At 34.3% G+C, this 24,470-nt stretch overlaps 4 protein-coding genes and 1 non-coding gene across 8 annotated transcripts; 3 read left to right on the top strand and 2 right to left on the bottom strand.

Moving 5' to 3' along the window:
- Positions 1-2,481: 2,481 nt before the first annotated feature.
- On the top strand, positions 2,482-7,311 carry LOC110612288 (zinc finger CCCH domain-containing protein 32). Its single transcript, XM_021753034.2, has 7 exons — positions 2,482-2,963; positions 3,110-3,252; positions 3,742-3,804; positions 3,929-4,048; positions 4,138-4,425; positions 4,506-4,820; positions 6,036-7,311. Exons 1-7 carry the CDS (start codon positions 2,870-2,872, stop codon positions 6,435-6,437), a joined length of 1,425 nt encoding a protein of 474 aa, XP_021608726.1. The 5' UTR covers positions 2,482-2,869; the 3' UTR covers positions 6,438-7,311.
- A 2,650-nt stretch (positions 7,312-9,961) lies between these two features.
- On the top strand, positions 9,962-16,104 carry LOC110612268 (BTB/POZ domain-containing protein At1g03010). 4 transcript variants are annotated; one of them, XM_043961567.1, is made up of 5 exons: positions 9,962-10,763; positions 12,253-12,349; positions 12,503-13,696; positions 13,781-15,007; positions 15,698-16,104. In XM_043961567.1, the coding sequence occupies exons 1-4, from the start codon at positions 10,672-10,674 to the stop codon at positions 14,318-14,320; spliced, it is 1,923 nt and encodes a 640-aa protein (XP_043817502.1). In that variant the 5' UTR covers positions 9,962-10,671; the 3' UTR covers positions 14,321-15,007; positions 15,698-16,104. The 4 variants fall into 4 exon arrangements, with proteins under 4 accessions (XP_043817502.1, XP_021608699.1, XP_043817491.1 ...); XM_021753007.2 differs by having other exon boundaries at positions 9,964-10,763; positions 12,283-12,349; positions 13,781-14,932; XM_043961556.1 differs by having other exon boundaries at positions 9,964-10,763; positions 12,283-12,349.
- On the top strand, positions 14,695-14,767 carry TRNAR-ACG. Its single transcript has one exon. It is a non-coding gene; the product is annotated as a tRNA-Arg (tRNA).
- A 1,178-nt stretch (positions 16,105-17,282) lies between the features above and the next one.
- LOC110612295 (monothiol glutaredoxin-S1) lies at positions 17,283-18,440 on the bottom strand. Its single transcript, XM_021753046.2, has one exon. The coding sequence runs from the start codon at positions 18,363-18,365 to the stop codon at positions 18,057-18,059; it is 309 nt and encodes a 102-aa protein (XP_021608738.1). The 5' UTR covers positions 18,366-18,440; the 3' UTR covers positions 17,283-18,056.
- Positions 18,441-22,104: 3,664 nt separating this feature from the next.
- On the bottom strand, positions 22,105-22,804 carry LOC110626586 (monothiol glutaredoxin-S6). Its single transcript, XM_021772592.2, has one exon. The coding sequence runs from the start codon at positions 22,690-22,692 to the stop codon at positions 22,378-22,380; it is 315 nt and encodes a 104-aa protein (XP_021628284.1). The 5' UTR covers positions 22,693-22,804; the 3' UTR covers positions 22,105-22,377.
- Between the last annotated feature and the right edge of the window lie 1,666 nt (positions 22,805-24,470).

Here is a 24,470-nt window from a genome sequence, read left to right as displayed (position 1 = left end):
CCTTAAAAAGTCTATTCATAACAGTATCCAAATAATCAAATTAACAGTCCATAAATTCTAAAAATCTTTAATAGCAACTTTTAGTTCATACACTAGATTAATAGCCATAAATTTTAAAAATCAACAGTGTTACAGTAATTAAATAGCAAACCCAAACCTGAAGAGAATTCCAGTCAAAGGAGATGTCGCTGATGCCGACGGAGGAGAGGGAAGAGTTGTCTCCCACGAGGAAGTGAGAGATGTCGCCACTGGAGAGAAAAGATTTATCGTCAACTGGGGAGAGAAAAGAGACGTCGCCGATGCCGATTGGGCCGCCGACACTCGTCAATGAAGTGGGAAAGAGAGGCGTTAGATGAAAAGTGGAACTGTGGAAGATGTCACCGACTGGAGAGAGAAGGAGATATCACTGACTGGAGAGAGAAGATTTATCGTCGTCGCTGGGGAGAGAAAGGAAACGTCGCTGGTGCTTATTGGGCTGCTGCCAATCATCAGTGAAGTGGGGAGAGAGGAAAGGGAAACGGGGGAGAGAGCAGTATGATAATATGAAAAATGGAATGAGGGATTAGGATTAATTTTATTAGTATAGCTAATTAGGTTCCGGAAACCCGATCATCTAATCCCGAACCCTACCCGAATTCGAGACGGGTAAAATTTTTCAAACCCGAACCCGCCCAAATCCGTTTTATAAAATCTCAAATTCGTACTAATAAAAGTTTGGGCAAATTGGATACCCGTCAAAACCCGCCCGCCTCACATCCCTAATCTTCCTCTCTCTTTTTTGACAGCATATACACACTATTTGAATATTTCACATAAAATAATTGTAAAATAAAATCTCCTTAATTTCGGAGTAATACAATTTTTTAAATAATTATATTTAATAAAATATATATTAATTTTATATTTTAAAATACTTAATATTTTATAATTTTTTTAAATTATTATTTTGTTTATATATATCTATATAAATTCATTAATTAATTTTTTAATTTTAAAAAATAATATTTTAAAATTTTATTAATTAATTATTTCATTTATTTTAGTTATTAAATATTATAAAAAATTTAAAATACTCTATAGATAAATTAATTAATAAATTTTTAAAAAATTTAAAATATCAATTGATAAATTTTTTTAAGTAATGCAAAATTAAAAAATAAAATATTTAATAAAAAATTAAAAAATTAATTAATATATTTTTTAAAAAATATTAAAATATTTTAATATATTTTTTAAAATTAATTAACAAATAATTGAATTTTTTCGTATTATAAAGACTAAAAAATTATTTCTTTTTTTCAAATAGATATTGAAAGTTGGAGAGTACGACCTTATAACTTTCAAATTTATTAAGATACACTTACCATCGGATTAAATTTATGAGTATTTTTTTTTAATTTTAAAAACATATTATTCATATATGAAATTTTTTTAAATAAATTTTATATATGAATCTCTTAATTTTGATATAAATGGTTAATTTTAAATTAAATTACCAATAAATATATGTTATTTATTTTTTGTAAGTTATTAATATATTGAGTAAATGCATTGTTTATTATTACATGTTTGGAATATGAATTAATACTAAACATAAAAATTTAAACAAATATTTTTTTGCTCAATTAGCTTTTAATGCGAAGTTAGGTTGGATTTATTTTCTCAACATAATATTCAAACCTAGCCATATATCAGTATTAGGCCACTCATATACATTTCTGCTCGTGAATTTCATGCTGAATATACGTCTTTATCAGGAGTGAGTTTAAGCACCGAGTTGAATAAATTCATAAATTTCGCTCAATTATATATATTTTTTCTATTTGATTTTTATTTTTACAAAATTCAATTAATTTAATTTAATTTAATTTTAACAAAAAAAATCAATAAAATATAATTGAATTGATAAACAAAACTATGTTATTTATTTATGATAATATACCAAAATCATATTATAATCAAAATTAAAATATTTTAATTTAATTTTAAAATATAAAAAAATTATTAAAAAGCACGATGTATCAATTTAAATTAAACGGTTTCAATTTAAAATTATTTTTATTTAATTAGATCGATATTTATAAATATTAAAATTTTAAATTTTAATTTATTCAATTCAATTTTTAATTAAATTAATAATATATTTTATTTTTAAATAAGTAAATAAATGATAGATTAAAAATTTATATATATATATTTCCGTTTTAATTGAGAGAGATCTATATATTAGGTATATGTTGTAGCGGGTTAGACATCCAAATCTCACTTTCCAAATTTGTGAAGGAAAATCAAATTCATTATGGAACAGCTAACAACCAGGACAGTATTACCAACAAGTTTCATGCAAATTTTCCTCAGACTAAACTAACCCTACACCTTCCTTGGAACCCCAACATGCTAAAGGGGTAGTTTGGTAGTTACAATAAGCAGCAGTGTCGGTTACCCGTTTTCGCCAAAATTACCATTTCAGGGTACGGGAACAAGCCGATACAGTCGCAACAAAGAGCAAAAAAAACATAGAGAGAAGAAGTTGAAAAGAGAAAAAGTGAGCACAGGGAGAGAAATAAAGAGAAAAATCAGACATTGTCTGACCGTACGGTATTTGAGAGAGAGAGAGAGAGAGAGAGAGAGAGAGAGAGAGAGAGAGAGGAAAGGGGATTTGGAGAGAAAGCACAAACTCCAGTACTGTTGAGGCTTCTAAAAAATCATTGTCTTCTTCACTTAGATTAGTGTATTGTATTCACTGGATCGATCTCTGACGATCTTTGTACAACATTTTGATACAGTATCTGTAGAACGTTTTCTTCTTAGATTTACTGTAAAGTGTACAGAATCCTCTCCCTCATCCCCAAAAGATAACCCCGTTTCCATGGAGTTGTACGGTCGGAACCAAGCATGGAATGGGTCGCAATCGGGTCAGCAACCCGAATGGAGCCCCGCGGGAGGTGAAACAGGCCTAGAAGGTCAGTTCGTTTTTGCATTTTGGTTAAAATTCGTCGGCATTTGATATTCTCATTGGGCTTTTTCCATCCCTTGTGTTTTTAGGGTTTTGGAAATGTGAAGTAGCAATTAGGGTTTTGTCTTGATTTTATGGTTTCGTTGAGTGTAGAATCGATGTGGCGATTGGGGCTAGCCACCAGTGAATCATATCCGGAGAGGCCCGGCGTGCCCGACTGTGTGTACTATATGCGAACAGGGTTTTGTGGATATGGTAGCAGGTGCCGATATAATCACCCTCGAAATCGCGTTGGGGTAATGTTACTTGTATTTTAAATGTATTGGCATCAACAACTGATAGGTTTTCCATGTGGGTATTAGATTTTGCATGTAATTTTCTTTTCAATAGGCAATCACAAATTGTACTAGAATACAATGAAGAATGTGTATGTCTAGAGAGTGTTTTTATTTGATTCACTTAGGCGTCCATTTAAGTAAGGGGAGTTTTTATTTATATTTCTCATCAATCAAGTTATTTGTTGGTTTCTGAGACATTGCAAAAAGAAGAAAGCAAAATATTGTAATTTCATGGTTTAGTTTCTTTTGGTTTTCATGAACTATAAACTCACTCACACTAGGACAGGTAGTTTAATTTGGACACAGTGAAGTGGATGTTTGTCCTATTCAACTACACTACTGCAAAAACTATGCTTCAGATATTTAGTTATTGCCTTCTCATTAGCTTTAACCAGTAAAACACAAGCATACCTTTTCTCATAACTTTAATTTTCAAATGCTACTTAGGTTGAGGCAGCTGTAAGAGCTACTGGGGAGTATCCAGAACGTGTGGGAGAACCCCCTTGTCAGGTATGCTTGTTAATTGGGCACATATGCACTTGCAACAAACAGTGAGATAATTAGCATATTTTACTACTATTAATGTTTTGAAAAGAATTTTGCTAGTTGTATTATATCTTATTATTTCTTGCAGTTTTACTTGAAGACCGGAACCTGTAAATTTGGAGCATCTTGCAAGTTCCATCATCCGAAGCATGGAGGTGGATCCTTGAGCCATGTTCCTCTTAATACACATGGATACCCGTTACGACCGGTTTGAATTATCTTCTTTCACTATATATTAATCTTGGTTTCATAAATTCTCAAGGCAGTCACAAGACATTATTTTGTTCTCTCTTAAAGGGTGAGATAGAATGCTCCTACTATTTGAAAACGGGGCAATGCAAATTTGGTGTAACTTGTAAATTCCATCATCCTCAACCAGCTGGCTCATCGTTGCCAGAATCTGCACCCCAGTTTTATCAGCCGGTGCAGTCACCTTCAATTACTATACCTGACCAATATGGGGCAGCATCCACCAGTTTGAGGGTGAGGCCTCCGCTATTACATGGTTCATATGTGCAAGGGGCTTACGGTCCTGTGCTGCTTTCCCCTGGAGTGGTTCCTATTCCGGGTTGGAGTCCTTACTCGGTAATTTTACTGCATTATTTGCTTGAGCTGTTGCAAATTTATATGCATTTCTTATACTGCGTGTGGCTTCTTTGGTTCAGGCACCTGTAAGTCCTGCTCTGTCCCCTGGTGCACAGCCTGCAGTCGGGGCAACTTCTGTGTATGGTATAACACAATTATCTTCTTCAGCACCTACAGCTGGACCGTATCCCTTGCCCTCTTCTGTTGCTGGCCTCTCAAGTGGTACCCAGAAGGAACAGCATTTCCCTGAGAGACCTGGTGAACCTGAATGCCAGTACTACTTGAGGACTGGAGACTGTAAATTTGGATCATCTTGTAGATATCATCACCCTCGAGATCGGGTCTTGCCAAGAACAAATTGTGTCCTCAGCCCTCTTGGTCTTCCTTTACGTCCAGTACGTGAATTTATGCATTTTCTTCATTCATATAGCTATATATCTCAAACTACCAGCCCAAAGAGGACCCCTATGCCAAAGAAGTCAAAATAACATGGTTTCAAACCAAACAAAACCTCAAATTCCTATTCCTTTAGGGAGGCAGTGGGACCCTCTTCCTTGCATAACAAAAGGTGCTCTGCAATATTTACTCTCTGTTATGCCTGTAAGACATGATATGTGAAGCAATGCTCAGAGCACTTTCCATTGTTGCTTTTTGGTTCCTGTTTCTTGTTCCTGTGTTTTTATTTATAAACTACATCCAAATTTCAAATGTTTTCAGTGTGTTTGAACTTTTATGCCTGTATTGTACACTGAGATTAATGATTCAACCAAAGGAAAAAAAAAAATCAAAAGAGGGTGCATATGTAACACTTTATTTCAATTTTTTTCTCTTGAAGGTAAACTTGGAAGTTATTACCATTATAAGCCATTTTATTGTCCATTTCAATACTCGGAATACATATATAGAACTTTGGAAAATTGATTTTGCTGCTGACATGGAATTTATGTGTCAGTCGGGATGGATGGATGCAAAGTTGCAAACAAGTATTTTAATATTTTCAGGTTTGGCTATTAGGAAGATCAAATTTAGAGTGTGGTGACAACTGACAAATTCTGCAATACTCACATGGACCAAGGGTTTAAAGGTTCTGGAATACTAGAGAGATGAAAAATGGATACATAGTTCAGAGTTAGGACAGAGGACAAAGAAAATATGTTTTGATTGATTATCATTGGTTCTGTGGTGTCAGAGAATTTTCTTTTCCCATCTTTCTGTTTGTGTATGTGTATGTGTCACCCTCCTTCCCTCCCTCCCTCCCTCCCTCCCTCCCTACCTCATTCATGATGCATCTAAAATATTTATTCAACTGAATGTCTTAGTTTCACTTTTGACATTATTCCTGGCATGACTTTTAATTGGCAAAGTAGAGACAATATGGTGGGCTGCACACCAAGTCTCTTAAGTCTGCTCATGTAACTGTATGTGTCATATGCATCTGTGCTTACCAGTATATCCTGTGATCTCATTTTTTTTTTGTGAAGAAACCTGTGAATCGCCTTCTTTCTCTCACTCTCTTTCTAAATGATCTGTTATTTTGTACACAGTTTTGATGCATTTTCTATGCTACCTTTTAAACTTTTGTTAAATATGATGCATATTGTTGTAAACAGGGAATTCAACCTTGTTCCTTCTACTTGAGAAATGGGAACTGCAAATTTGGGGCCACGTGCAAATTTGATCACCCGACAGGATCAATAAGATACAGTCCATCAGCATCATCTCTTATCGATATGCCAGTTGCTCCATATCCAGTTGGGTCTTTGCTTGCTACTTTGGCCCCTTCATCCTCTTCTTCTGAATTGCGACCTGAACTGATTGGAGTGGCAAAAAAGGATCCTTATTTGAACAGAATTCCTTCTACTGGAAACACATCAAGCAGTTCAGTTGGGTTGATGTTCTCCCAGACTGGGTCTGTTCCACTTTCTGAGTTGCAACATTCAAGTCAAAGTTCTGTACCGTTAACCAGTGGCAGAAGTACAAGACAAGGTGGTGAGGTTCGTCATTCAAGTTGAGGTAGAACCCCAAAGTCACCATTCATTATCTAGTGCATGTGATTTCATTACTCTGTGTAAAGGTCTATCATCCATTTTGGTTTCTGCTCATGCTAGGACTGGTCGTTTTTATTCTCATATCATCTATCTACTCATTTATATTATCTCAAATAAGCTTCAGTCATAATCTCTATCTGAACTTCTCTACAAAGGTTGGAAATAATTTGTGTCAGGCTAGCCCACAACCTTCTCTCTATTGGTCTTTGTATACTTTGATTGTGATCCCTTTTTGTGATGGAAGGAATTGGTGAATCCATCTTCCCTCCCTCCCTTCTCCCCCAACACACACATTTAGTAGTCAGCCATCTCTCTCTTTCTCTCTCATACATAGTTTTCGCTGGAAAATTTGGGGCAAATATCCAGTTCTGTAGTTTTAGAACACACTATTTGATCTGAGAGGAGTTAGAAGGTATTCAATTTGCCTGCTTTAGGGCAGTGATGGGCTAATGTTTTGAAGACTACAATTAGGTATATGGGATTGCAGCCAAAATTTGACACCAAGATGTCACTGTGAAGCTCTTCAGGCTTAGTTATTGGTGGGATGGAGATGTCCTTTGAATGTAAAATATCTGTATTTGTCTGCACTGTTTCAATTTATATTAGACATTGCGGAAAGTTGAGTTACTTCCTTCTTTGTTATGGCCAAGATTGCTGTGGAGTTTCAGGTTGCATATTGACCATATTCTGAATTAATTGATCTCGACTAATTGTTCCTGTAGCAGTCATGTATACGGTATACTTGATCTTCAATCCACTTTCTGCTTTATCCAATCACACCTGGATGTAAGAACTTCATATTACAAGAGAGAAAAATTCTTCTTCTTCTTCCTTCAAATGTTTTTTTTCTTTATTTTTTTCCCGGAATGTAGCTAAAGTTAACTCCATAAATACGAATCTCATTGCTTTTTCTTTTTCTTTCATCACCTGCCTTCACATCCCGTGCCTTTAATTTTTTATTCCCTTGCCTTGCATAAACCGAGTCTGATGTTCAAGGTTCACTTAATTCACTTTTTCCTTAGTCAAAGCTCACTTAATTACACTAAAAACCCCAAAATAAGCATGACTATTTACACCCCAAATTCAGGAAATCATTATTTGTATATTCTTTTTAAAGGGTGTACTAATTTCATATTAAGTAAATATATTTCACTTGAATTTATTAAAAATTAATTAAAATTGATATAATAAATATATAAATGGAAATAATGTTATTAAACTCATTTTTCATGCAATATCCAAGTTGTAGTAAGTACTTGTTGGATGTGGTATTTGATTCCTATCAACATTAAGCAACTTATATCAATTTAATTATTAATTTTATTTGAAAGAAATTCGGTCAATTACCGAGTTCATGGGATGGGACGTTAAACGAAAATGCCCGAGATTGCTCTACGAGTCTCCTGAAACAGAGATGTAGAATTGATTTCTAGAATTTACGACGTTTGTAGTGGAAAATACTTTCAACTCTTTCCCAAGTATCCAACAGGGAGAATCACCGTGAAGTCTTTAGCGTTTGCTATAATTTATGGATTTGCTCGTTAAACAATCCACAATGGTGGAACTGCCACTAGCTCAAAGAGTAATTTTATGGAGTTCTGTTCGGGCAACTTGGTGGCTCGTTCCCTGTAGAAATAGGGAGATTGTGCTTAGCCCAGATTCACCCATGCACCTATGCTAGCTTCCCCAATATTACTGGTATATTGACATGCAATGCAATGCAAAGCAGTAGAGAAGCAAATGCCCTCATATCATTGTCTTGTTGGTAGGAGTTAAATAAAAATGGTGGGCTCACATGTTCTCTCTTCACCATAATGCTAACCACAACCTTTGCATTTCTCACCTGCACTAATCATTCAATGCCTCTTTTCATTTTCCCTTCATTATGTAAATTTCCTTTTCCTTTTTACTTCCCCCTTTTCAAATCCATGCTTGACCCCCATCTCCCCAAAAAAAAAGCCTTTTAGAATTTGATAGTCCAAGGATTTGGAACCCCTTCAGATGATTAAAAAAAAAAAAACTGGAAGTTATTAGTACAATAAGGTTTCCTGTGTATAACTCACCCACCTCCTACTAGTAGGCCAATCTTTCTCCTTGTCCAGAACAAGCTGTTCTTGGTCCACAATGCCATTTTTTTATATTATCCCATGTTAAAAGGCAAAGGATGAGGAAGAGAAAGCTGATACATTTATGTAGCTACTCAAATATTTTTCCCATCTCATGCCACCTTTCTTGAGGCAACACCCATTATTAATTCTTTAAGTGGCCGCCTCATCATTTGCTTTGTTTTTTTTTTTTTTTTTTTTTCTAATTAAAATTTTTAAAAAATTTACTATTTAATCTCTAAATATTTTTATTATTAACAAATTAATCATTACATATCTTTATCTATTATTTCCGTTAATAAAATAATATTTTCATCTTCTTTTCTATTAAAAATAAATAAAAAATAAAAAATAAAAAATAAAATTTTTAAAATTTAATTTTGCGGCTCCCCTTCTTCCTAGATAATCCAATTTCTTCTTCTCTTATTTCTTCTTCCTCTTCAATAATTCAATTTCTTCTTCTACATTATCTTCCTCCATGACTCAATTTTTAAAATTCAATTTTTTTACTTTATTTTTATTTTCAATGATCTAATTTTTAAAATTTAATTTTTTTTTTCTTTTTCGATAACTTAATTTTTAAAATTTAATTTTTTACGAAAAAAAATCTAATATTTTGATATATTTTTAAGGGTAGTAATAAATGAAATTAAAGGGAAAAACTATTTTATTGACAGACAAAAAATATAAGAATGTTTTAATAAATTTTTAAAAATATAAAAAAATGACAATATCTAATATCTAAATAGTAAACTTCTCTAATTTTTTTTTAAATTTTATAAAAAATGTTATTTCATTTGTTTTTAATTGATTAAAAAATAACTTTTAGACAAAACATAGGAAGAATTGTATATTACTTTCATGGGCTTTTCCAAAACCCAAGTGAAAGCTATTATCATTCGTGTCAAGTAAAGTGGACTTCATGAAGAAACATATGAACACCTTGTGACAAAATGACAACGGCATGGCCAGAAAACATGGGAATTTGGTGTTTCTTGACAGATTTAGTCCCAAATTTAAGGTGATATACTGCTGTTGGGTTCAACAAAAAGTGCAAATTTCAATAAAAATCTTCATCAAGATTTAATGCAAAAATCATAGGATGCTAATAAGCCAAAGGTGGAGGAATTTGAAAACTGTTTCAGTTAAAAGGAATTAAAAGATATATAAAAAAAAATAAAAAAGAAAGGAAGCACGCCCAACAAATTTAGGAAAAGCAAAGGATGAAATTATACAGACCATAGGATTAGCAAAGCCTTTTTAGTACGTAGGTTAGGTGTCATAACTCATACAGCCGCATCAGAAAAAGCAAGAATTGATGGGATCATCATCACCACCTGATCGTGCAATCTCAGGCTATCATTAACCCAACAGTCATCTCCCCGATGGCAATCCTGGTAATTATGACAACTGCATCATGTTTCTGCCAAGGCCAAGTGATCTCCTATAATCCATTCTTCAAGTAGGCAGACATAAATATGCAATTTCAACTCATACTTAAGTATTTTTATTTTGTATTCTGGACTAAAATAAGCATACATTAAGCAGAGGCATTGTGTTTCTCATCATAGCATTGAAATCCAACTCATACTCCTAATCTCAACTTTAACAATGCTTTACACATAATACAGAATTAAACTAAGCTAATCTTTATGTGGGTAGCTTTCACTAGCCATGATTACATCCCCCAAAAGCGTTGCAATCCTTCAGGAATCCTGCAAATTTTCTCAATGCAAAAACCGTGTAAAAAAGGGGGCAAACTGCACTGCTCATCTCTCACTCGTCTCCACCTTTCACCGAAAAGTGCAAGCACACAAACACACTCCCTTGACTTTACATTAACTTATATTATAAACACTCATTAAAGTATATTTCAAAGCCATTACCAATCCTTGATCTTGCACGGATTCATGTGACTTTCACCTCTCCCTTGTTCATCCTGCTTTCTCTTTCACCATAGAAAAAGAGAGAAGCAAATGATAAATCTTCTTTTGTTAGAAACAGTTTGGATTCTTTGAACAGGAGAAACTTGGTAGTGGGTGGTGCAGCATTTTTCAGAAAGAAAATCATTTGAAGCTGAATTTTTGGAAGAGATGGGTGTTGTTACTGTTGCCGAACTGAAGCCAAGCATATCTGGGAAGAGATCGTTTCGTCCAAGTTCCAGTATAAGGCATGCCACCGAATGGTAATCTTTAACTTGTGATTTCTAGCTCTTTGTCTAACCAGCATTCATGATTTTGGGTTGGTTTTATATGCATTGAAATTGCATATTTATGTCTGCCTACTTGAAGAATTAACATTACTGAATTAGTAGTTGCAATCATGAAATTCAGAATTTTATTGTATTTCTTTAATGGATTCCCAGGCAATGGAATTTTGGCCACATCTTTGAGTTAAAAAATTATTTTTTAACAATAAAAAATCATGCATGACTGTGAATGCAAATGATTAATTCCAAATAAGAGGTTTTAGAATAAATTTTCTTTCACTTTGTGGCCAAGTGTAAGACAATGGATTTCTTTAAAACATAGATTCAAAATTGAATCATGTTATTGTTTATTTTGAAAATTTTGGTTATGATTACTCAGAAGAAGAATCAGGTGGAAGCTATAGGCTAAAGAACATTAATTTTATGTGTTAAAAAAAAAAGAAAAGAAAAAAGAAAGGCAGATCTTTCTGTGAGAGGAATTTATACAGCATTCCTTAAAATCCCCAACAACAGCAAGCCATGTTGGTAGGTCCAAGCAAAATTTGTGGGTTTCAGTATCTGATAATCCTGAGTCACTCACAACTGCTCTTAATTAATAGAAGAAAACTACACTTCATCAATTCCTTCCAAAAGAGCTAGCAAAGAGTATGACAGATCTATCCTGTGACCTTGACATTGCTAATTTTCCACTTAAAAGGACAATGCCATGAGGCTTATCATATGCATTCTTATCTTGAATTATCAATCAACATTGTCAACTGCCATAAATGTTCTGCCCTCTCAATAATTCAAGTGTTTTTTTTCTTCTTTTTACTATTGATAGGCCTTAAACTCGTACGGAAAAGTTTGTACTAGAGTTCATTTGATCATGACAAACCATCACACCTAACTGATTTAATGTTCTGCTGTGTGTGTCAAACACTTTCATTTGATCAAACAGTTGAGATTTGAGGTTGTTTGAATATAATCATTTCTTATCTAACAAATCTGAAGGGATCTGCAATTTCTCCTAATTATAGTATCTCCATAACTCAGTAAGATTTCCAAATTGTGTAAATTGCAAAAGCAGAATTTAAAGGGATTTGTAAATTGTAACCTTATTGCCTACTGTACTGATTGGCCACTTATTGTGTAATAATTGAGTCTGTCATTTTTCCCACCTGGGCCATCTGTGTCTCATTCAGAAAATCAAGATGGATCACGTTGTCCATAAGTTTGAGGTGGTCTCTTTATGGTTTATGGTAGAACGCCCCTATACGATCTCTTTTAAAGTCATTGTGTGGTCTATTGATGTATTTAGAGTACTCTTGAATCTTGAGTTGTATTTAGAAATAAATGGTTTCAAAAATGGGAGTTCAGGTCTACAGTAGAACCTCCTATGTGGTCTCTAAATTATTGGCTATGACAAATATGTATGCTTCATTTATTTTTTGCTATCTTTTGGAATTTTCTTGTCTCTTTGTAGTTCCATTTCAATCATTCTACCATCTTGCAGGCCGATTTCTGACGTTTCTAGTGATCTCACTATTGAAATTGGAGCGTCAAGCTTTGCACTTCACAAGGTAAGCAAGTTTAGTTACATGTATTTGTGTGTAGTAGATTAGAATCCAAAAACAAGAGCTCCTTTAACTTGTCTTCAGAGATTTTGTAACTCGAATCAAATGGATCTTTTCTTGATTAGAAACCTTAATTGCATGGTTCAAATTATTTTGTAGTTCCCTCTTGTTTCTCGGAGTGGAAGAATTCGGAAACTGTTGTTGGAAGCAAAAGATTCTAAAGTTTCACACATCAATATACCTGCTGTACCCGGTGGAGCAGAAGCCTTTGAGCTTGCTGCAAAATTCTGCTATGGTGTAAATGTTGAGATCACACAATCAAATGTTGCTATGCTATTGTGTACAGCTCATTTCCTTGAAATGACAGAAGATTTTGCAGAGAAAAACCTGGAAGCTCGAGGTGAAGCTTACCTAAAGGAGATGGTGCTCCCTAACATATCGAGTTCAATATCTGTTCTTCATCGCTGTGAAGCACTTTTGCCTGTATCAGAAGAGATCAACTTAGTTGGCAGACTTATCAATGCAATTGCAAGCAATGCGTGCAAAGAGCAACTAACCTCTGGCTTGCTAAAACTTGACCATAACTTCCCAGCGAAGCAAGCAAACATGGAGCCAGAAACACCAGCAGACTGGTGGGGCAAATCACTCACAGTGCTCAATCTTGATTTCTTCCAACGAGTTTTATCTGCAGTAAAATCAAAGGGTTTGAAACAAGATATGATCAGCAAAATTTTGATAAATTATGCCCATAATTCTCTTCAAGGCCTCGTCGTAAGAGATCCTCATTTTGTGAAAGGAAGTCTCCTAGATATGGAGCTGCAGAAGAAACAAAGGGTCATTGTTGAAGCAATAGTTAGCTTACTACCAACTCAGTCAAGGAAGAGTCCAGTCCCAATGGCCTTTCTTTCCAGTTTGTTGAAGACCGCAATAGCATCATCAACAACGACTTCTTGCAGATCAGATTTGGAGAGGAGGATTGGTCTTCAACTAGATCAGGCAATCCTTGAAGACATCCTAATCCCAGCAAATTCACATGGAAACAGCCACAGCACCATGTATGACACAGATTCAATCTTTAGGATCTTCTCCATGTTTCTCAACTTAGATGAGGATGATGAGGAAGACAATCACTTGCGGGATGAAAGTGAGATGGTTTATGATTTTGACAGCCCTGGATCTCCCAAGCAGAGCTCAATTCTTAAGGTATCAAAGTTACTGGATAACTATCTTGCAGAAGTTGCACTAGACTCTAACTTGATGCCCTCAAAGTTCATAGCACTTGCAGAGCTACTTCCAGACCATGCTCGTATAGTCAGTGATGGGTTGTACAGAGCTGTTGATATCTTCCTCAAAGTTAGTAACTTTACCCTTACTGTCTCTTCCTTGATTCTTTAGTAAGTTAAGATTAATTTGTTGCTTTGTGCATCTACGTTACAGGTTCATCCAAACATTAAAGATTCTGAGAGGTACAGACTCTGCAAGACAATAGACTGTCAGAAATTATCTCAGGAAGCCTGCAGCCATGCCGCTCAAAACGAAAGGTTACCCGTACAGATGGCAGTCCAAGTGCTATATTTCGAGCAGATAAGGCTGAGGAATGCAATGAATGGAGGGCACAATCAGTTTTTCTTCGGAGCAATAAACGGTCAATTCCCTCAACGTTCCGGCAGTGGTGCAGGAAGTGGGGCTATCTCTCCAAGAGACAATTATGCATCAGTAAGAAGAGAGAACCGAGAGTTGAAGCTTGAAGTTGCACGAATGAGGATGAGACTTACAGATCTTGAAAAGGATCACGTGTCAATGAAACAAGAGCTTGTAAAGACTCATCCTGCAAATAAGCTGTTCAAATCATTCACAAAAAAATTAAGCAAGCTGAATTCTTTATTCAGAACAAACGGTCTTAAGCCAATTGGGGGTAAGGCAAACTCTGAAACAAGATTCTTGTTTCAGAAAAGGCGGCGTAATTCTGTTTCCTGACTGTAAATGAACATGTGTGTACTATAATAAAGTAACCTAAAAAAGAGTGTACAGAAACAAGTGTAGTGTGGTTTTATCGAATGTCTGCTGTCTAGTGCTAGTACTTGTAGTAATTCAGCTTGGTGGGTTTTGTAGTGTTCATCCGAATTTACCATGTTTGATTACAGAGACTGCTCCCTTCGTTTCCTTTTAATGCAAGGCAGGGACTCTTATCAGATTATTCTATTATGAAATACCATGTCTAGACAACAATTTCTACCGCAAAATTTCTTATAGAACAAGGCAAAAAGGATCCATATTGTTTTCAAGTAATTCTCCTGTGCCCGTAGAGAGAAATTCTTATAAGAATTTGGCCATGAAGTGCAGTCAATAAGGACTCCATGGCCCAATGGATAAGGCGCTGGTCTACGGAACCAGAGATTCTGGGTTCGATCCCCAGTGGAGTCGGTCTTTTTTTGTTAAAAATCTTTTCGACAAATTCCTAATAGAACACTTCAAGACACTTGGGTCGTTCCTCGGTGCTACAAACACTGATTCAGTTATTTAAGCAAAGCCATCTCTCGTCTGGGTGACGGTCCTTCAATGTCATCGTGCGTCGACGGCGCATGAGAGGTAGGATAAAGAGATAGAGATGCGCGTATCTTTATCTGGGTTTGGAAATGCGTTGCCGTTTTCGAGAATCTTTAGGTGAAAATTTTATACTTTATTTCTTTTGCTGGCATTTCTTATCCTTTTCTAGTTTATCCAATTAGGGTTTTTTGTTTTCTCGGAGGATGATAACATTCGTTGAATAATCAATCATTTTTATTTTCCAGTATCGATTTCCTTGAGAAATTGGTTAATCTTAGAATTAGAAGTTGGAGGATTACCTTCAGTTGCTTATAGGGCTCAGTTGGGGAAGAATTCTTTTATAGACGAATTTATAGGTTGTTTTTCTTTTCCTTCAATTTTACCAAAATTGTTGATACATGATTGGATAGAGTTCTTGTTGACATGTGACTAATCAGGTCCGCCCAATTGATATGCAATTGAACACTTCTCATCAAGGTTATCACGAATCGATGCTGACTAGTTAGCCATAGTTTTAGTTGAACAGTAACATTCCTAGGTTTCAAGAATTCGGATGTGCCATCTTCGTATCAGTCGCCAATGGAAGTTATAGCCCATCACCTCGTTTAAGTGGTGGATCAATGATATGATATTTTGTGGGATTAGCACCTCTGTGAACTTGTATACTGAATATATTTAGCAGTTTCCTTTCCAGGAGTTGGTTGAGTTATGCATTTGGGATTATCTTATTTGTACAACTTTTACGTCTACATTTTTTTAAAAATATTTTAATGAACTTCTAATCAGTTTCTGTTTCCCAATGCATAGGCAGCTTGAGCAAGAGATGGAAACTGTGGTCAAGATTCTACAGCCTGGACCATTGGGAATAGTGGAACACAAGTTCTCTGCGGAGGAGATATGCAAGGCAAATGCTACAGTTCGTGGGGCAGTTGAGAATTGGCGAAGAAATGCAAATCTAGAGTACAGAAGTGACATCCTAAAAGATTTTGTTCATGTGAAGGCGTAATTGCCTCATTGTGTTCATGGATGATAGAATGATTAACATTCTTACAGATTTTGAAGCCCATCTCAGTCCGTTGTCAAAACATTTTCCCCTTCAATAGCCCACTAAACAAATTTTACATTCTAGGTTGGGCTTGGATTTTCCAGTATGACCATTTATGATCCTTTTGTTATGATTTCACTGATGGAGAGAATGCAATTTTTTTTTTTCATTTAGTTTTGTCACATGAACCACCCACTTAAAAGTGATACATCTTTGACCAGGCCTTCTTGTTTACAATGATGGATGTTTAATCACGCTAGTATACATTAGTCATTAGTGCATGATATGAAAGAGTTGTGTTTGTGGGTCTTTCTGAATGACCCATCTAGTGGATCCACCCAAGATGGACAATACCGCTTAGGATGCTATGCTGGAGGTGGACGATTCCCGGCAGTTATGTTGGTGAAGACTCTGGGGGACCCTTGCAGGACGACCTTATTTGGTTTGGCTTTGGTTAATGTGGAGCAATTGCTTCATGTGAACGCAAGAAAAGGACTTCTGGGCTGAGTGGGCTGGCAAACGAACCCGTAATTAGTCCCTACCCTACAGATAATTAATGGGTTCTTCCATAACCATAAGAATCCAAGCTAAGCGGTAATTGCTTTAGAGGTTTCGTTGCACTGGACGGGACCATCGGTCCATGAGGTAAATAGGAGTCGTAGCTTGTTTATTAAGGTTCATCGACAAGCAAAAACGACTATTTTTTTTTAACTATTATTTGATTTGCAGTTTCTACTTTGCTTATGTTTGCATGTATTGATTGATAAAGCAGATTGAGGTGATCGATGTTTCACTTGTAAAAATTCTCATGCTTTTCCGGATACAATGCGAATGGGCATGGAACTTGCTTTGAAGATCGTTAATCGTTAATCGTTAATCAGTCACTTGGTGCAGAACAGTGAAAATTCTCCCAAAATTATCATTCCAAGAATAGGATAACAAACCAAAATCAGAATCCAAGAGAATGCGACTCTTCTGGCCTAAAAAAGACAAAACGACGTACTCCTCTTTGCTTAGACCTCTTTAACTCTCCCTTGCTATTCATGCCCGCTCCGCTTAAAACTTGTAATTTATTCTCCATAATCTTAACAATGATCTAACACAGAATTCCCTTTATTGATTCAAGGGTGGTCACGGCAATTTGCAAGCAACGCGTGTTTGGCAGTTTCTGTCACTTATTGTGGTTGCTGTGCACCACTTATCCAGGCTGCTGCTGCTGCTGCTGCAGCTGCTTCTTCTTCTTCTTCTTCTTTTTCCTTTTTTTTGTTCCTCCTTTCTCGAGGAATGACAATCTGGATTGCGAATTGAGGTGATGAATTTCTCCTCGAGTTTTTCATTAATTCCTCATCATTAACTTAAAAAATTCCAGTATTGAAAAGGGTGTAACAGTGCATGAGACTTTTGTGAAGAATGAAAAATTTTACACTTTTCTTTAGTGTCCCATGTAGTTAACTTTTCTAAGCTGTTAAGCACGTTCTCTGGAGGCCTTCGATTATGATTTTTGGATATTAAATATAGATATGCACAGCTTTAATCTGGATAAGGCTAGTGTTCTTGGCTAATGATAAACATAGGTAATTGAGAGGTTGGATATTAAGAATTGCACAGTTCTCATTAGTTTATGACCTGTGAAGGGATATAATTTGGTGGAGAATAGGATAAGTGGATAAGACAGGTTTATCTGAAGAAGAGAAGTCAATCAGGAAGGAAATTAGCAGTCGAAGGTTTCATGCCAAGGAGCTAAAGAGTTCCAAGTACATAAGGCATTATATAGCCACTGGAGTTTGTATAAATGATTGCGTATTGGTTGTTGCAAGAAATGTTCAATTTGTTTGCCTGTTCTGGAATAGAAAATCTTTCCTTTCTTGGAGCACTTTGGCAGAGAGCCCTGTCTGCAATGGTTGCCAAATGCATACACACAAACGTCCGAGTCTTAGAAAATGTTGAGCTACAAGTATAGTGTATCTTTATTAGAGACATAAGTACAACATCTTCAACTTAGTTTAACAGAAAAGAGTGTGATCATATGCCCAAAAAAAAAAAAAAAAGCAAGTGAATATATTTGAGCTAGGGCCAGTATCAAAAGCCGCACCTATTATGGTTTTATGCTAGTAACAGGCACTAAATCCATATACCTCCTGCATTAATAAGCAAAGGGATGAGCTGGCTCTGGACGTGGAGGCTCATCACTTGCTTTTCACCACCAATCAATTTTTGCCCAATAAACACAGCTGGTACACTTGGTTGACACCCCTGCTGCACCAGTGTTCTTTCAATTTGCTCGCCATTTGGGATTCTGTCAAGCTCGTAAACTGTCGGATTGGCTCCAAATCCACATATGAGTGACTTAATGGAGTGACTCATGCAACAAGAACTCTTGCTGAAAATCACCACCGGCTTTTCCTTAACCAACTCGTTCACCGCATCCATTGCTAGTAACTAAGGATTGGAATTGGCAGTGTGAGTATGTTAATACTAAGTGGGGCTTTGCTACGAGAAACTTCAACAGCTGTGAAGGCCTATTTATACAGGCCATTGAGAGAGAGAAGTGAATAGTGCAGGTCGGCGAATGGAATATGGAGGACGAAAGAATAAGCTGTTCTAGAGACGTGTCATAATTCCCTCATTGTGTTACATGATTACTTGATGCAGTCTTGTCCATCTGCATTTCTTGAATGTCAACTTGCATTCTAAGAGAATAAACTAGCAAGGACGTGTCAATCATCACAATATAACATAAAAATTACAAATTAAAATCCAAAAAATTATGTTATTTTCATGTTATATTTAATGAAAGACATTTACTATTTTTTTTTATATACCATCTGGTATTCAAAACACATTCGCTCCCTCCAACTTTTAAAGGTGCTCTTAAGAGAGAAGAATTGTGTCAATCCCATCTTTGGAACATTTATTAAATTTTCTAATGTTAAAGGATATGACTGTTGCTACTAATTTGGTAATTGGAGTTTTCTACTTCTTTCTTTTTTCCTTTTGGAGTTGTGTTCTGCCTGTATTTCAATGTCAGAGAACCTCTGTTTCCATCTATTTTTTTTTTAAATTGTATCGACGGGGTTTGAACTCAGAGATCTCTCACCAAATGAGTTAAAAAAGCACATTGATTGTATTTATTTTTGAGCATCTACTGCTGAGGTGGAGAAAGAATAGGGGATATCCAATAGGACTTGGTTGTTTCTTTTCATCCCCATGGCAATAACATTCGCTTGAGCTCAATTCAAGAAAACCGAAAGCTCACAGTAGTGATGCCTTTTAAAAGGCAATCTGGCCTTAATTGCAGGCAAAGGGGGACAAACTCAGCTCACCAAAGGCCGTACAAGAAGGAGAAGCAGATAAGAGATACCTTGAACCCCACTTCATGCACTATCTATTTCTAGACATTGCTCAACCTGCAAATATATATGTATATATATATTCTCATCATCAAACACAGGGGTTAGTGCTTCTAATAAATTATTATTTATCGTTATCATCATCTTAATTATTCTTGATGCAAAAGAAATACCCTTTTTTATTTATTTATTTTTCTTTGGAATTTGAGGTTGGATTCCAAATTCAGTTGGTCTGGTAGCCCAAAATAGTAAGAGCAATTCATGATCAAATCTTTCCGACTATTTTAGTAAAAGTTATTACATACAACTTTTTGAAGATGAAATATATATTAGCAGTGGCATGCAGATGTTTTGTATATATATATATGGATAAATGGCTTGAGTTGAGGCGAAGGGCCAGTTATGGTTGGTGGGCAAATATCACCCGACTCATCGTTTGTGCTGTGCTTAAATATGTATTCGCACGCAGACAGCGATAGACTATTTATCCACTGAATCTTTGCCTTTATGATCATGTTTAATCTTATCTTCCTTGCGTATATATTCTAAAATGCAGCAGTAAATCCATTTTTAATTTATTTTCTAAGAAATATATATATTATAAATTTTACATCTCTAAAATTTTTCAACGACATTAATTGAGAAGATATTGTCAACTTTGATGAAGATATCGTTACAAAAATAGATTGATAACAACTTTAAATAAGTTGTGAGAATAGAAAATAAAGAATTTAAAATTTTCTAAATGTTTATATTGTGAGAAATTTTAATTTAAATGTAAAATTTTTTAGATGAATATTTAAAAGAATTTTAATTAATATATTATATTATAAATAAAAAAATTTAGTTTGTAAATGTGTTTAATTGAGATAAAAATTATGCTACAACAAATATTATTTTTATTATTTTTTATTTAAATATATTTGTACTTATGTGAAAAGGTGTTTTAAATTTCGATCGAATTTCTTTTAAAAAATTAGAAAATTATTATTTATAATTTTCTTGATTTTGTTGTGCTCAGAAAGAGTATTGTTATAATCTTGCAGTAAATATAGTAGAAATAATTAATTTTTAAAAAACTTTTTTTTTTCTTTCACCACTTAAATTCAGTTTAAACGTCTCTTTTGGTAATAGATATTAAATTAGATAAATCTAAAACTAGGAATGCAATGTCGGATCCTGGCATCACAGATATGGATTAGATTATGGTTGTTGAGTGTATTAGTGTTTGGGTTGATAGAGAAATCCTTCGGTTAATTTAGAAATTGAAGATAAACGTACGTCAGGCTAATTCTAATTCTAATTCTTGTTCATTTGAAATGTCATTTCATTCAAGTACGAGATGTCTTGTTTTCCTTATAAATATTCTCATATATCAAGGATAAAAAAAATTTATTCTCTAAATCTTGTGATGAGATTGCTCGCCCTATATCCTTATCAAACATGCAGGAATCTTTAATTTTATTTCATTCTTTTTTCGTTCATCACGTGGTTTCCTTTTTCCTTATTTGTTTCAGGATTATTTTTTTTTAATAAATATTAATTTTCCTGGTAATACTTTTATTTTTAATTTATATTTTAATTCGCATTCACATATTTAATCAATAATAAATATATCTAAATGAATCTGAAATATCTTAAATTTTACTCACTAAAAACAACTTATATTTTAATTTATAAGTAAAATAATTTTATATATAATTTATAATAAATAAATTTGTATGTAAATATTTGATTTAATAACTATAAATTCATTCTCATATAGGTTTGGGTCTCTATAACTTTATCCATCCTCCAAAATTATTATTATTTCTATTTTATAATTTTTATTTAATTATTCTAAAATAATATATAAATTTTATTTTATTTTATTTTTAAAAAATTTTTCAAAATATTTTTTAAATTTAATGTATTTAAAATAAATATAATTAAAAAATTATATTTCTTATGAATATATATATATATACTTTCAATTATTAATTTAGCTATAGGAATTTAATTGATGAGTTGTTAGTTTGTAAAAAACATTAATTATTTCATCCACTTGTCGAAAATCGAGTTTTTCCAGTAAAAAAAAATGTGCAGAAAAATTTCTCACATCTGTGAATAATTTATGTTGATAAATGTTTTTTTTTCATTTTTCAATATATAATACTAACTATTTTATAATTTTTATTTGTTATTACACTTTCAAATAAGTAATAATTACTTCACCATATAATTATTTTTCAAGTTAATTAGTTATGAGTTCAACATATATATATATAACTAAATAATAAATAAATGATTTCATTAATATAAATAATTATTATATTTCTATATAAGAAAATAAAATGAGATTAAATTGACCTTATTTTCAACATGTAACAACGGACGGAATCAAAGATTCACTTATTTTGATGTGCTTTCATATTCCAAAAGTATTAGTATTTTTCATTGAATAAGCTGTTTACCAATTCAACTCAAAGGAAACAAAATTAATTAATTTTTAAACTGCTTTGCTTTATTTATTGAAATTAATGGGTAGATAAATAAAATATTTTCTTTAAAGAAAGAAAGAGAGAGAGAGAGAGAAAGGATGAGTGAATATTAATGGCTTTCATTTCCTTCCCACCGTATCTCTGGTTTGCATTCAATCCGTCCCCATTTCTTTTGCATAAACAAAATATAAGTCCATATTTACACCCTAGCTAATTAACCTATTTATTTGCAATGAAGTAGAAAAAGTCAAGTTTTAAACCCTAATGTAATGAAATTGTGAAGAGATGCTTGCCTGTCTGTCTGCTACTTAAACCATATTAATTACACTGCAGCATATATAATATTAATAAAGGTAACTCTACTTTTTATTTATAAAGTTAAAAACCACTAACTTATATAACATAAGAGGAGTTAACTCTGCATTCCCTGGCCTAGCTAGCCAGCTAAAATAAGTTCACTAGTTTCAAGTTAATAAAGAGCCTAGACTCTATAGCCTTCTACTCAAAACAGCAGCAGGGGGAAGGAGAAACAAAGGACACCATTATTCGACCTTAATTAATTCATTTGCATCAATCAACATTGCAGTAGAGCTCCTGCTGGTAAGAAAATGGCTAATCATTCCAGACCCATATGGCACCAGCCCTCTTTAGCAATGGGCCTAACTGGTTCTTCAGCAGTAAGCTCATGACTTGCCTGTCACCACCCACACACTCGCCCCCTATGAATACTGCTGGTAAGTTCTGGCACCCTAGCTGCTGCAATGCTCTTTCAATTTGCTGGCCGTTCGGAATTTGATCAAGCTCATAGATTGTAGGATTTGCTCCAAATCCAAGTATCAGTGTCTTAATGGAGTGGCACATGTCACAGGTGCTCCTGCTGAAGATCACCAGTGGTCTCTCTGCAACCATTCTTGTCACTGCGTCCATGGCTAGATAGATGGATGAAACAGTTGAAGTTGGCAATCGGCCAAGTTAAGTTTTGTAAGAGAACTTGAAGGCTCGAATTTGCTGGTGAGGGACTTGAAACCCTTGCTGTCCTATTTATACAGGCTACAAGGTGGCGGTAGATGTGTGTTCTTTCTAGATATATGATCATTGTTATTAGGATAGAATATCAGCAGAAAAAAAAAAGAATATATAAAATGCCAACGTGTGTCACAGATATTATTCCCCAAGTACCCTTGACGATTTCTGATATGGACATTTCAGTATTAGAAAATTTTTAGATTCCTAGGGACACTTGTGTCCTTGTAGCTAGTGAGCTATCCCATTTGTCCTCTTTCTTTCTTTTCTTTTGTGTTTTTTTTTTGGCACTAATGAGTTATTCTGGATTAAAGCATTTTTCAAAATATCTTTCAAGGAAATCAGAATTTCAAGTTAAACGTAAGATGCTGATTAATAAAATGAGACTTTATTAAATTTTACAAAAGAGAATAGATAAAATTTCGTCAAATTGATCAATTTGTCCTGACATATAATCATATCTTGGAGAATATTAATTAGTGTAAGAAGATGAAATTAATCTGCTCAAACTTAACAAGATTAGTATATAATTGGGTTGGCATTTGAAATCTCACTATAGGGATTAATGATTCAGAAAATCAAATCCCTTTTCCTGTGAAAACCTCAAATGGAGAATGTGGAGCCGAGCATCTGCATGCGAAGTGTAGAGAGGATTTGGGTTTATCCAATGGGTAGCTTTTTTATTATTTTTCAAAAAAAAAACACGAAAGTAAGATTCCCATATGTAGAATGCAAGAAAACCGAAAGGTGACAGGACGAGAGAAAAAAAGAAAGAAAGAAAAGGTGAAATCTGTAAAGGAAAGATGCTTCTCAGTAGAAAAGTGATGGACCCTTGTTATTAACAAATCAACACCACGTAAGGTCCGTACATGGAGGCGGCCGTTTCTGTAGAGATGTACACTTTGCTTTGCTCAAATATTTCAGATATTCCCTTGCGTACTTATTAATGCAGATCACTGCTTAAGCTTACTTAATTGGTCGGTCAATAGTAGAGTTTGCCTTCCAAAATTGGCTTAAGACCCCTGGAATATGCGGCTGCCTTTTCTTTTTTTTTTTTTTTTTTATCATCTATTTTCTGAATAAGATAATTTATTAACTTGTCGTTTTGCCATTGATTTAATTAGCTGTTAGAGAGAAATCCCACTTGAGAGTTGGATTATTTGTGGGAACCTAATTATAAATATAATAATGGATTAAAGAAAATGGTTAGCTTGGGCTAGATGCTTAAAAAAGGGTGCTCACTTTTTCATAAATAAAAAGAAAAAGTGAAGAGAGGGTAATAATATTCTGGAAAATGCAGGATGATCTTAAAAATCAATCAATTTCAAGCTTTCTTTATTCGTTCATGGCTTCTGTAAACGCGTCACCAAGTTGAATCACATATACACTTGACGCATCTGTTCTTTTCTTCTTTATTAGGAGGAGGAGGAGAAGAATGTCGAAATTATATGCGTATATCTTCAAGGAATCATAGGCACAAAATGAGATCGATATGGCTGTGTTCTTATTCCCCACCAAAAACAAAACAATCACCATGAAAGTACGTACACGTACGATCCATCTGCTAGCTTTTTGATTAAAATGGCTCATGACGAAGCCAAGGGCCATCTATATATATTTGTTTGACGCTAGCTAGGGTTTTCATTTGATCGCTAAAAAAATGAAGAATGGGAGCTAGCCAT

The sequence above is a fragment of the Manihot esculenta genome, chromosome 1, assembly GCF_001659605.2.
Source record: "Manihot esculenta cultivar AM560-2 chromosome 1, M.esculenta_v8, whole genome shotgun sequence".
Taxonomy (NCBI): Eukaryota; Viridiplantae; Streptophyta; class Magnoliopsida; order Malpighiales; family Euphorbiaceae; genus Manihot; species Manihot esculenta.
The sequence above is the reverse complement of the archived record's forward strand: the minus strand, read 5'-3'. Positions and strand labels throughout refer to the sequence as shown.

Coding starts and splice junctions, on each gene's coding strand:
- LOC110612288 (XM_021753034.2), top strand. CDS start 2,870: ATGGAGTTGTACGGTCGGAACCAAGCATGGAATGGGTCGCAATCGGGT. Junction 2,964..3,109: donor AGGTGAAACAGGCCTAGAAG/GTCAGTTCGTTT, acceptor CGTTGAGTGTAG/AATCGATGTGGCGATTGGGG. Junction 3,805..3,928: donor TGGGAGAACCCCCTTGTCAG/GTATGCTTGTTA, acceptor TATTTCTTGCAG/TTTTACTTGAAGACCGGAAC.
- LOC110612268 (XM_043961567.1), top strand. CDS start 10,672: ATGGGTGTTGTTACTGTTGCCGAACTGAAGCCAAGCATATCTGGGAAG. Junction 12,350..12,502: donor CAAGCTTTGCACTTCACAAG/GTAAGCAAGTTT, acceptor ATTATTTTGTAG/TTCCCTCTTGTTTCTCGGAG. Junction 13,697..13,780: donor CTGTTGATATCTTCCTCAAA/GTTAGTAACTTT, acceptor TCTACGTTACAG/GTTCATCCAAACATTAAAGA.
- LOC110612295 (XM_021753046.2), bottom strand. CDS start 18,365: ATGGATGCGGTGAACGAGTTGGTTAAGGAAAAGCCGGTGGTGATTTTC.
- LOC110626586 (XM_021772592.2), bottom strand. CDS start 22,692: ATGGACGCAGTGACAAGAATGGTTGCAGAGAGACCACTGGTGATCTTC.